The sequence below is a fragment of the Xiphophorus couchianus genome, chromosome 4 (assembly GCF_001444195.1).
Source record: "Xiphophorus couchianus chromosome 4, X_couchianus-1.0, whole genome shotgun sequence".
NCBI classification, from domain to species: Eukaryota; Metazoa; Chordata; class Actinopteri; order Cyprinodontiformes; family Poeciliidae; genus Xiphophorus; species Xiphophorus couchianus.
The window spans coordinates 29,640,552-29,652,575 of record NC_040231.1 but is presented as its reverse complement, the minus strand read 5'-3'; the positions used below and the strand labels follow the sequence as shown (position 1 = coordinate 29,652,575).

The following is a 12,024-nucleotide window of genomic DNA, read 5'->3' as shown; positions in this document are numbered from 1 at the left end:
GGACAAGAAGTAGTTTTCTAAACAGTATGTCCACTAAAAGATTGGACAGAACTTGATTTGAGAAACCCTATCTTTAGGGAACCCATGGCCTTGGGTTTACTTCATTTTGTCAAAACTCACGTTCTTTAGCGAAATGGGTGACGTAAGCTGCCATGTTCTTTGTTGGTAAGTACGTGTCTGGTATGCTTTAATGTTTTAATTCATCCATCCACAGGTAATGGATCTAGGAGGGAGACACATTACTTTTCCCAATACTAATCCAGAAAAGATGTTTAGTTCCTTGGCAAATTCTGGGTCCACTCTAGTGCCTGGTCGCAGGGGGATGTGTTTGGATTGGAACACCCTTCCAAGGGCAGCACCCATGGGAGTCATTCTGAACCACCTAAGCTGACTTATTTTCAAGACGAAGGAGCAGCAGCCGGTAGACAAATCTCCTCACCCTGCCACAAACTCCAATGACCCTACAGGGAAGATCAGATGTGCCATGTAGAATTATGTTCTTTGGTGATGATCCATATTTCACAACCCTTAGTGAGGGCTGGATTGTAGTCGGACTGATAAATGAAGAGCATCGCTCTGTGATTCAGCTCTGTCTGCACCATGATAGACCAGAGCAGCACCTGCAGTACGGCAAATGAAGCCCCAATCTGTCCGTCCACCTTTTCACTCAGTCCTACAATTACTAGTGAACAAGACATCAATTCTTAAACTACTCCGCCTAAGAGCAACCCATAGATCCTAATGATAGTTGACCAGTACACTTTCTTGGAGTCAGGTTTTGTTGGGGTGGCTCATCACTCACTGTCAACCACCAGGTCTTGGCTCCTGGGGATCAGTAGGTGTAGTGCGAGGGGGCTGGTAAGGTTGGGGCATGCTGATTTTTGGCATGTTTCAAACATTAAGTTTTTCTGCTAGTAGCTCTTCCAGGCCATATTTGGTCAGTCTCTTTCTAATTTATACAGTCATTAATTTTAACAATGAGGAAGCAAGCCTGTGGAATCTGAGATGAAGTCCAGTTTCTGTAATTTGTGCACAGTTTCACTGAGCATTCAAACTTGTTAAAATGTCCATGTATTAAAAACAACAAAAACAAGGAAGAATTTCTTTTAAAAAACATGTCTACCAATTTCAAATTGAAATTATTTGGTGATGTAAAAAAAAAAAAAGAAATTCCCACAGGGTAGCCACAGATTTTTACTGAGGTCAAGTTTATTCAGTTTTTATTTGGTGTATAGGACCATTCCTGAATTTGAATCTCAGATGTGTTGGTTCTACCTGCATACTAGTCTTTTTTTTTACCCCTCCAGGGGGTCTTTTTGTGGGCTCTATGGGGAAATGGGGAAGGAGAGGAGGGAAGACATGCGGCAAATGTCGTCGGGTCCGGGAGTCGAACCCGCGACGGCCGCGTCGAGGACTCAAGGCCTCCAAATACGGGTCGCGCTAACCGCTACGCCACCACGGCACGCTACCTGCATCCTAGTCTAACATGAATGATAGACGAATTTAAATCTGTAAATTTCCCTTAGTGGTGGATTTGCACAAGCATAGTTATTTTCCATTGACAACCCTATAACCGTATGAGCCAATATATATTATTTAGAAGTAATTCTACTGGCTGATAAGGTTAAGGGTCCTGAAAATGTTCTTCAACATACTCTTTGTTTATTAGTCAGCATGAACAGGATTTTTCTCCACGCACCTTCTTTGGAGACTTTTAAAACTGAAAAGTCAAATTTCTTGTCTGTGTGCATAAGCTTAGTGAATAAAGCTGATTCTGAAAACAAAAGCAAACAAAAAAATACCGCATTTAGATAAATAACTTCATGCCTTAGTTTTAGAAAAAAAAGTGTTGAATTTATTTAATGAGTTGCTTATACACTAAAAAGAAAAATTCATTTGTCTACTTTTTTTCTTTTTTTGCGTGGTTTCCAGAAATTTGTGGCTCAAATATTCCGCTGTTAAGCTGCATACTGACCAGGAGGGGGCGACAGTGCGTACAAAGAGACTTTAACATTCCGGAAACTGAGGAAGACGACGAGCAAACCATTTTCCACCGGCTCCTTCTCTTTGTCCATCCTCCTCCTTGTAGAAGCAACATCCCCAGCAACACCATGGCCAATGTTGCCGACACAAGACTCTACGACATTCTTGGAGTGTCTCCGTCCGCAACTGAAAATGAGCTCAAGAAGGTAAGTTAGTAGAAAAAAAAAATTGTAACAACCTGAGAAGAAACAGTTAGAGCTGAGAGTTCTAGAAAAACGTCACGTTTCTCGTACCAGGAAATGATTTGCTAAGCTAATGCTGGCTGTGAGGTAACCTAGCATGCTAACGGTGCTAGCATTTTAAATGGCCTGAAAGTTCATGTGACGATGCCACTGTAAACCTTAATTATTACAGATTCTTTACATTGCGGAGAGACCAGTCCCAACGTAGCCACTTCCAGGCGGTTTATTTGTATTCGTTAGAAATTTTACACATTAAATCTAAAACGGTAATATGTAGTTTAGTGTTTCTTGTACTGATGTAACTGTTGACCTCAAGTTAGCTTTAGCTTAAATTTCGGTGGCGTTTTACTTAGCGTCGTTTGTCAAAGGGCTATAATGTACACATTATTTTATTCCATCTTATGTTATGCTAATTAACACTGCACTAACTTAGATTCAATTGGTATTGGGTATATAATAGAAAAAAAACTCGGGGTTAAGTTCCTATTAGCTTCGTCGCTGTTAGTTTTTGTTCTAGCTAAAGGAACAGCAGCTTATAGCGCAATAACTGCGTTTCTTAATGAACTGACCCACCGCTGAGTACGCTTTTTAGTGACTATTTAGGGACATTTGTTTTAATATCTCACAAAGTCCCGATTCGATGGCGTCATTTCTCATGTCATGCTGCTTTGCGTTTTCTGTAGGGAAGCTAACTAGCATGGCTATGACGAAGTCGTTTGTTTCCGGTTTTTTGATGTTTAGCTATTCTCCGTATAGTGCCACGTTTTTCCGTTGCCTTCTTAAACATGACGTCCGAAGGTATTTTTGTATGTATTTAAAAAAATAAATAAATAATAAAAAACTGCTGCCCGTACAGCACTGCTGTGTTTTGGGTGTTAGCGAGGGATCCTAATTAGCAAATTCTGGTTTTCGTTAGCAATAAAGTTGTCAGACATTTTGAAGGTTCCGTTTTGTTCTAAAGGTCGATTTGTATGTATAGTTAAGTAAATAAAAGCCGAACAGTAGAATGTTGTGTCCTTAACTGCGCCAGAAATGGATCGTTGTGTTCTTAAAATCAAGAGACTGAGGTTATAGGGTCCGTTTGCCGGTTGGAACATTTTGGTTTCTTTACACAGGCACGTGCGATTACGTAAACAGCGAGTAAGCGCCTTTCAGGTGTTCCTCTCATGGGACGTTCCAGGTTACACAGGAAAAAACAATTACACAGGCAAATTCTCCTTCTGTCTTTCCAGGCATACCGGAAACTGGCAAAAGAGTATCACCCTGACAAGAACCCAAACGCTGGTGACAAGGTAAACATTTGGTGATGGCCTCCTTCATGACTGTGGGGGACAAAATGTGCAGATAAAGACATACAGTGATCCAAAGGTTGAATATTATTTGTCTCTCATTTCAGAAAGTGAAACTTGTTTGTTGCATAGATTCATTATTTATGGAAAGAAATAATATAAGCCTTTTTTTCTTGCATGTTTGATTATTGTGGCTTACAGACAACAGAAACCTCAAATAGAAATTATTACACTACATGAGCTAATTAAAAAAAAAGATATTTCAAACAGAAATGTCAGATTTTTGAAAAGTTTTAATTTCTGTGCACTAAATACATAGCTGGGGCTCCTTTTGCATAAATTATTGCATCACTTTAGCGTGGCGGTTTGTCTGTTTTTGCTGAGGCGTAATAGAAGCCGAGGTTTCTCATTAGACGCTTTTGTCGTTTCTGGTTAAGAAGTGGCTTTACACATTTACATTTTACATTTGTAGCTCATGTGACTGAAGCAACTTTATGTCTCTAGCTGCTTTGACTCCAGCCTCAGTTCACTCCTTGTGAAACTCTCCAAACTCTTTCCAGGCTCAGAAAATCTCTACTTTAATTTTTGGCAATGTTATTGTATAAAATGTTGAAATTTCCTGTCAAATTCACAATACTTCACATTAATTGACTATTTTTTGTTGGTCTATTACATAAAATCCTGAAAAATGCTTAAGTTTTACCATATAAATACTTCAACTTCTCTTATAGGAAACGCATAAATATTAGTGAAGCTCATTTAGTAGAAAACAAATTTACCTTTAGTTACATTTGCATTGTGTGTTTTTAACTATACATAAGCACCAACTATAAAGTCTTAAAAAAGGCAAATGTAAAAAAAACCCATTAAAATAAGCAGTACTCATTTGTTTATTGTCCAATTGTTTCATCCTAATTAAAGTTTTATGATTTTTTATCCGTGACTTGTTACTTTATTTGCTGAAGTTGTTAGCCTGTAAACTGGTGAAGACGGGCAGTGGTCATGGAGTTCAGGAGAATAAAGAGACTCCTGACCTCACTCTCCCTACATGTTCACATCCTGAACGTACCATGTTGCCATTTTGCTTCCAACAATTTCACCAAAGACACTCTTTAACTTGTCTTTGCTATGTGTTACTGGTGTATAAAACCCCCTATAATATTTATAAACAAAATATGCTTAGCCTGGTGGGGGAGTAAGTAAAGCCTGGTGGTCCGCCAACCTTAAAATACTCTGGGTGAAACTCTGCCCAACAGTCAGGAAAGATCTGTGAAACGTGGCTGCAGCAGATGTTCTGTTTGAACTCAAGTTGTGTTGATTTATTGATTAATTCTGAATAAAACGTCAAAAATAACTTCGGTCTTTGATTTAAGCTGCTATAATAAAATTTGTTTGGGTTGATGCATCTGATGGAGCTGATTTATGGCCACAGTGCTGCTGTTTGCTTTTCTTGCACAGAACACAGGAAGCTATATTAACTTCTGTTTGCCCTCATCATCCTTTAGATCAGGTCTCAAACTCCAGGCCTCGAGGGCCGCAGTCCTGCAGTTTTTAGATGTGCCACAGGTACAAAACACTGGAATGAAATGACTTAATTACCTCCTCATTGTGTAGATCAGTTCTCCAGAGCCTTAATGACCTAATTATTTTATTCAGGTGGTGCAGCAGAGGCACATCTAAAAGTTGCAGGACTGCGGCCCTCCAGGACTGGAGTTTGAGACCCCTGCTTTAGATGATTTGACAGAAAAAAAATAATTATTCAAATTTGCTCAGAGATGATGGTTCTAGAGTAACTACAGTAATCTTAATGATGTAGTCCAAACATTAACCTCATTCTGGTAGCTTTCTGAATTCAAAAATGTTCTGCTTCCCACTGTTAGTCCTTTTCTCTGTTATAGAGAATGTAGAGGTGCTGATCCCATCCTGTTATGTTTTTAGTTACAGCCTCAGTCCCTTTCTTTGGATTACATCAAAACTCTTGTTTTGTGCTAAAGTCCTTTTTCTCTCTCTCTTCGTCAAGTTTAAAGAAATCAGCTTTGCCTACGATGTGCTCACTAACCCTGAGAAGAAGGAGCTGTACGACCGGTATGGTGAGCAGGGGTTGCGGGAAGGAGGCGGGGGCGGCCCCGGGATGGACGACATCTTCTCCCACATCTTCGGCGGCGGACTCTTCGGCTTCATGGGCGGACAGGCGGGGCGCTCCAGAAACGGCGGTCGCAGGAGAGGCGAGGACATGGTCCATCCGCTCAAGTAGGTTACATGTCCCTCAGTGGTCCTTTGATGTCTACAGCCAGGTTGCTAAGTAGCTGTGTTTTCGTTGACCATTTAATTTTGCATTTTGATGTTTAGAAAATAAATTAGCTTAATGGAAACACAGCAATTTAAAAAGAAAAACTTTTTATTTCTATCCAAAGTTTTGCCACTAAGATGAGGTGACTTATTTTTTTCGGTCGAGTCAAAATTGGTTTATTTCGTAAAACTGCAATGGATACACTTTTTTTTTCACATCACATGATCAACAACCAGATGTTGCCATTGGCGCAAACCAGGAAGAAGATGACGACAGGAAGTAGTTGGAGGATGATGCCGTGACATGTTTTTAATGACTTAAGTGAATAAACTTGTTCAGTTGTGACTTTAATTTACTTTATTATTTAATGGAAACACAGCTTTTTTTTTTTGACATTAGTGGAATATTGACTAAACTTTCCTCATTTGTAATGTAAGCTCAGCTAGTGTCTCATGTTTTCTTCAGGGTCTCACTGGATGACCTTTACAATGGGAAAACAACAAAACTACAACTCAGCAAGAATGTACTGTGTAGTTCCTGTAATGGGTAAGTTGGATTTTATTCCACCTCTGTTTGTTGTTTTCTTGTTGCCGCCTGCTGAGGTGTTGCTCTGTTTCTTCTTTCATCGATTCAGACAAGGAGGCAAGACGGGCGCTGTACAGAAATGCACGGCCTGCAGGGGGCGGGGCATGCGCATCATGATCAGACAGCTGGCTCCAGGCATGGTCCAACAGATGCAGTCTGTGTGTACCGATTGCAACGGAGAAGGTGAGGACCACGGCGGCCCCGGTGTGTGTTTCTGCGGTCCAGCGGCCGTCTCAGAGCCGCCGTTACAGTTCGTTCCGCGTGTTTGATCCGCTCCAGGTGAAGTCATCAACGAGAAAGACCGCTGTAAAAAATGTGAAGGCAAAAAAGTGGTGAAGGAGGTGAAAATCCTGGAGGTCCACGTAGACAAAGGCATGAGACACGGGCAGAAGATCACCTTTGGAGGAGAAGCCGACCAGGCGCCGGGGGTGGAGCCTGGAGACATAGTTCTGGTTCTGCAGGAAAAGGATCACGAGGTAAAACCCTACTTCTTCAAGTAATATTATTATTCTGTAAGATTTTTGTTTATGTTGTACTTCAAAGCATATGTCTAAAAACTTGATCACATGGCCGTTCCTCTGGAGGTGTGTTGGTTTAGAAACATGGCCGATGCTCTGCGCACAAATAGTTTTTTATGTGTCTGCATCTGTCCTTCTGAAGCAGATACACATAAAGGTTCATAAATGCATATTCTATCATTCATATAGACGCACCAGTCAGAAATTAGTTTCCAACCTCTAGTTTTTGACTTTTCAAGTTGCTGGTGCAGATTTCCAATAACCAAAAGAAGACACTATTTTTAAGAAACTTAATTTTCTTGCCTTCCTATCATGATCAAACAAGACTCTTACTATGAACAGGGCGTTGTCACATGTGTGTCTGACCAGTTCTTTTAAAACAGATTTGCTGACATTTTAAAGCAAAGGTGAGATAATTACAAAATGTATCTTTTACCATCTTCTACTAGAAATCAGTGTAGCTAGCACTGCAAAATAAGCACTGCACCGTTGTGGGTTTTTATTTTTTTGGGGGGGGGGAGGAGAAGTTGTAAGTCTTTAGCTCGAATTGCCAAAAAGTTCCCAAAAAATCTTAATCCCAGAATGTTTAATGTTGAAAGCTGAAAAGCTAAGCTGCAAGTCTTGCTCTCTCTCGTTTTCCTGCAGCCTTTATAGTGTAAAAGATGCTATTTCCTCCTCTGTTTTAAAAGGCTAAAAATCAGTAGATTCCAATGAGCAGCTAATGTTTTGGTCATTAGTTCTTTCAAAACAAAAGAGACGCCAAATAATATCCATAAACTTTATTTTCACGTGGAAATCTTTCAACAATTGTCCATATTTTGTCATTTATGAGAAGTTTGGATCTAACGCGCCGTGTTGTGCCAGTTCTCCCTGAACAAGTTGAACACGGTTCCTCCCACTGCTACAGGGAACCAGTCTTGATCAGAACCGGGCTCTGTGGGCTTCACGACATCTCCATCTTCTCTCCGTTTCAGACGTTTAGACGAGAAGGAAACGACCTCTCTATGACCCATAAGATCGGCCTGGTGGAGGCGCTGTGCGGCTTTCAGTTCATGCTGAAGCATTTAGACGGGAGGCAGATTGTCATCAAGTATCCTGCAGGAAAAGTCATTGAACCAGGTCAGATTTCTTCTTCTCTGGTTCTCCAGTTCTGTTTGAAATGTTTAATGCTGCGTTGAAGGACTAAATGTTGCTTCAAGCGAAGCAGCTATAAGTGAAGACATGAGATGGGTCATCTTGTAATAATACATCATCATTTTCAGTAATTCTGTCATTAGTGTATTAGAGCCGTTGGAGATTTAAAAAGAGAGTAAATTTCTGCCAAAAACGTGAACATTTCTGAGTTTTAAAAGTCAACAATTTTCTAGAAAAAAAAAACTGAGTTTCAAAAGTCAAAATTTCTTTTCTTTTTTTAATTTCTGAGATTTCAGAGTTTTTATTTATTTTTTTCTCTCTGAGATGAATCTAAACTTTCTGAGTTCTTTGGCAGAAGTTTCCTCTTCCTTTAGTTTTTCTCTCTATTGCCCCAACACCTCATCGTATTAGTGGCCCTATGGAGTAGCAGCATGTATTTCCTGGGCGGTGTGGCTAATATTAATATTAATATCAATCTCGTTGTTTCCAGGCTCGGTCAGAGTGGTGCGGGGAGAGGGCATGCCACAGTACAGAAACCCGTTTGAGAAAGGAGATTTGTTCATCAAGTTTGATGTCCAGTTTCCTGAAAACAACTGGATCAGCCCAGAGAAGCTGGTGGTAGGACAAGTTCCTCTATTAACATGTCATCTCTGCTATCAGTTTCTTTTTTTGAATTTATTTTCAGAAAAGCCTCATTTTTTTTTTACAGCTCCTTTATTTCTCCGACAGGAATCAACAGCTGAGCAAAACTTGCCCAAAAAATGGTTCTGATAGAAAATGTTAATTTCTGATTCAGTTTATTTAAACCTTTCTGAGCCACAATGATAGTTGTTACTGTCAACACAATAAGCAAGCAAGGAGTTGGAAATAACAGTTGAATAATAATTGCTGAATTATGACACTTAATAGTTTCTGTAACTGTCCCTTTAATAAGTCTTGTTCTTTTTAGACATAAGGTGTCCTACTAAAGGACTACCACAAGGTGGCAGTAGAGCACCAAGCTGTCTCCCAGCTACTGTAGTAGTTGGTAAACAGTCCTGCTCTATTCTTCTATTCTCTCATTATTTAGTGAGAATTTAGCAGTGCTTTGGTGAGAGAGAAAATCAAGAACGCCCAACATCTTTACATTAAGCTAACGCAGAGTTTCAGTTGTCAGGATGTTCTTGTAACTCAAGATGTTTCTGAAAACATTTATGGAACATCAGCAACAATCAGTTCCTCATGAGGCTCTTTGGGAAATAAAAACCACTTCCTGTTAATCATAAGAATATTTCTTTTACAATCCAGAGAGACCAGAGCTGTAAATCTAGACATGCACCGATCCGATACCAATATCTGTATCGATCTCGATATTGAAAACAAAATTCTAGATCGAGCATCAGTGACGATACATCTCGATCCCTAAGGGCAGATCTATTGAGTCTAATTCTATGCTTTGTGCTCTGAGCGATGTCATGCTTAATTTATTTTACATTATCTTTTTAGAATTTCTAATTGCACTTTCTGAACCATTTAAAAGATTTGTAGTAGTTTATTTTTACATTTTTGACCAAAATAGTCAACCTATTGTTTTCAGTTTCTTTATTATTTATTTAACATTAACTGTTCTACTCCTAACTGCACTGACTGAACTAATTAAAGTTGTATTTACTTGTTTGACCAATCTTGTGAAGCTATTGGTGTATTTAAATGAGCCATGCTGGTGCAGAGTTGGCAAATAAATTTATTTCTGTGTAAAAAAATAAATAAATAAAATAAATAAATTAACAGTTTCTCTGTACCGTATTGGCCAATACTACACCTCAGATATCAGTATTAGTATCAGAAGTGGCTCGGTTGTCGCTGTGTAAATCACACCAGATTTCAGTACTAAGGTCAACTCTCCCGCCCGTTTTTCCCCTCACAGGAGCTGGAGGACATGCTGCCGTCGCGGTCGGAGCCCCCCATCATCGCCGGGGAAACGGAGGAGGTGGACCTGCAGGACTACGACGCCAGCCAGGGCTCGTCGTCCGGCGGCCGCAGGGAGGCGTACAACGACAGCTCCGACGACGAGAGCGGCCACCACGGGCAGGGCGTGCAATGTGCCCACCAGTAATCTCCATCCGGCTTCTCAGACATACACACATACATATATATATATATATATATATATATATATATATATATATATATAAAAAGTCTTTCTATATGTATATATACATAAAATCCCAAACATCCTCGTTCTGCAAGTTGCAGAGCGAACAAGGAGCCAAGAAACGTCCAGGTAGTTTCCACAGACACATGGCTGCACCTTGTAACTGTTCCCTAACGTCACTCACCTCAAAATCATCCGATCTTTTGTCTGAGGAACTCTGAATAGTACACCGCACCTAGATATGAACGAAGATTTGTGGAAATAAGTTTGACGCCCCGCCCACTTCCCCTTCCTGTCCTCTTCCTCCTCTGTTCCAGTCAGATCCTCTCATCTGATGGGAGGATCCAAGGAGAAGAAGAAACAAAACGCTTCTTGGTTGCAGAGTGTGTGACTTGCATATATATATATATATATTTTTTTTTTCTTTTGTTTCATAGTATTTACATTAATTTAAGAACTAACCAATGTGCACACAGACAAAAAGCAGCTGAGCAGTGTGACATAAAGATAATTTCTCGTTGATTCACGGACTCGTCCACTCGGCAACATTAGTAGGAATTTGTTTCTGATTTTTACCTTTTTATTTTCGTTAGTAGGATTTTTATGTTTTCTTTCTTTTTACACTTTAATTCACTGAGAAATTTGGTTGTGTATATCATTACGGTGGTTGTTGATGAGCTTCATCAACAGCTGCAGTTTGAGCTGTAATTTTTAAGAAAAATAAAAAATAAAAATCATCAGTGAAACGGGGAAGAATAGAACAAGCTATCGTCTGTTTCTGTGCTGAGACCATCTGCATGTAAAAAGCTTTGGTTCTTGCACTTACCAAACAAAATAAAGCAGCAGTCTTCTTAAGAAATGTCTATGAAGTTGTTGAATAAACTGTTGAAATACCAACTTTGGTGCCATTCGTTATTGTTTTTGGAAAAATAAGAAATTATGTTCGTAAAAGCTCGTCAAACAATTGTTTTGAATCATTCTTTACTGTTTAAACTCAATTCTTGTCGATTATAATTCTTAGTTATTGTCCTGAAACATTAAAGCAGATCTGAGCCTCTGGAACATCCTCACAAACATCCCTTAATTTATTCATTTATATTAATCCTCATAGATTCCTTACACAATTATAAATGAATGTTGCTCACTGCGTGATGAATCTATGAGTGTGAAATTAACGGGAACACGGCAAATGTGAAAAAACGCGTTTTTCGATCAACGTTTTGCGTTTTTTTTTTCCACAACAAACTCAGTTTTTTTTCACATCACACGAGTCACATGATCAGATGCAAACCACGTAGAAGAAGACAGGAAGTAGTTGAAGGTCATTGCGGTTTAGTGGAATTTTAACAAGTTTCTAGTGGGAACTCGGCTGGTGATAAATTTCCATTGGACGCTTCATTTTGAACAAGATCAACACAATCAAATCTGACCAATAAAAAAAAATTAATACAGACAAGTCAGCCAGCTGGGAACAGCGTCTGTCATTTTGTTTTTCACATTAACCGAGGTGAGCTGAGTTTGTTGGTTGTTTAACAAAAACAAAAACTAGATAAGCTCCAATCTCTGGGGGCGAGGTCGCCGAGGTGGTTAAAAAGCTCCTCGGTGGCAAGGCCCCGGGGGTGGATGAGATCCGCCCGGAGTTCCTTAAGGCTCTGGATGTTGTAGGGTTGTGTTGGTTGACGCGACTCTGCAATATCGCATGGACATCGGGGGCAGTTCCCCTGGATTGGCAGACTGGGGTGGTGGTCCCCCTGTTCAAAAAGGAGGACCGGAGGGTGTGCTCCAATTATAGAGGGGTCACACTCTTAAGCCTCCCTGGCAAGGTCTATTCAGGGGTCCTGGAGAGGAG

General features: G+C 39.9%; 1 protein-coding gene across 1 annotated transcript; it reads left to right on the top strand.

Annotated features, from left to right (window-relative positions):
* The first annotated feature begins 2,033 nt into the window (after nt 1–2,033).
* Nucleotides 2,034–11,072, top strand: dnaja2a (DnaJ heat shock protein family (Hsp40) member A2a). Its single transcript, XM_028015162.1, has 9 exons — nt 2,034–2,189; nt 3,458–3,517; nt 5,535–5,764; nt 6,270–6,350; nt 6,439–6,572; nt 6,669–6,865; nt 7,882–8,026; nt 8,532–8,659; nt 9,948–11,072. Exons 1-9 carry the CDS (start codon nt 2,112–2,114, stop codon nt 10,134–10,136), a joined length of 1,242 nt encoding a protein of 413 aa, XP_027870963.1. The 5' UTR covers nt 2,034–2,111; the 3' UTR covers nt 10,137–11,072.
* The last annotated feature ends 952 nt before the right edge of the window (nt 11,073–12,024 follow it).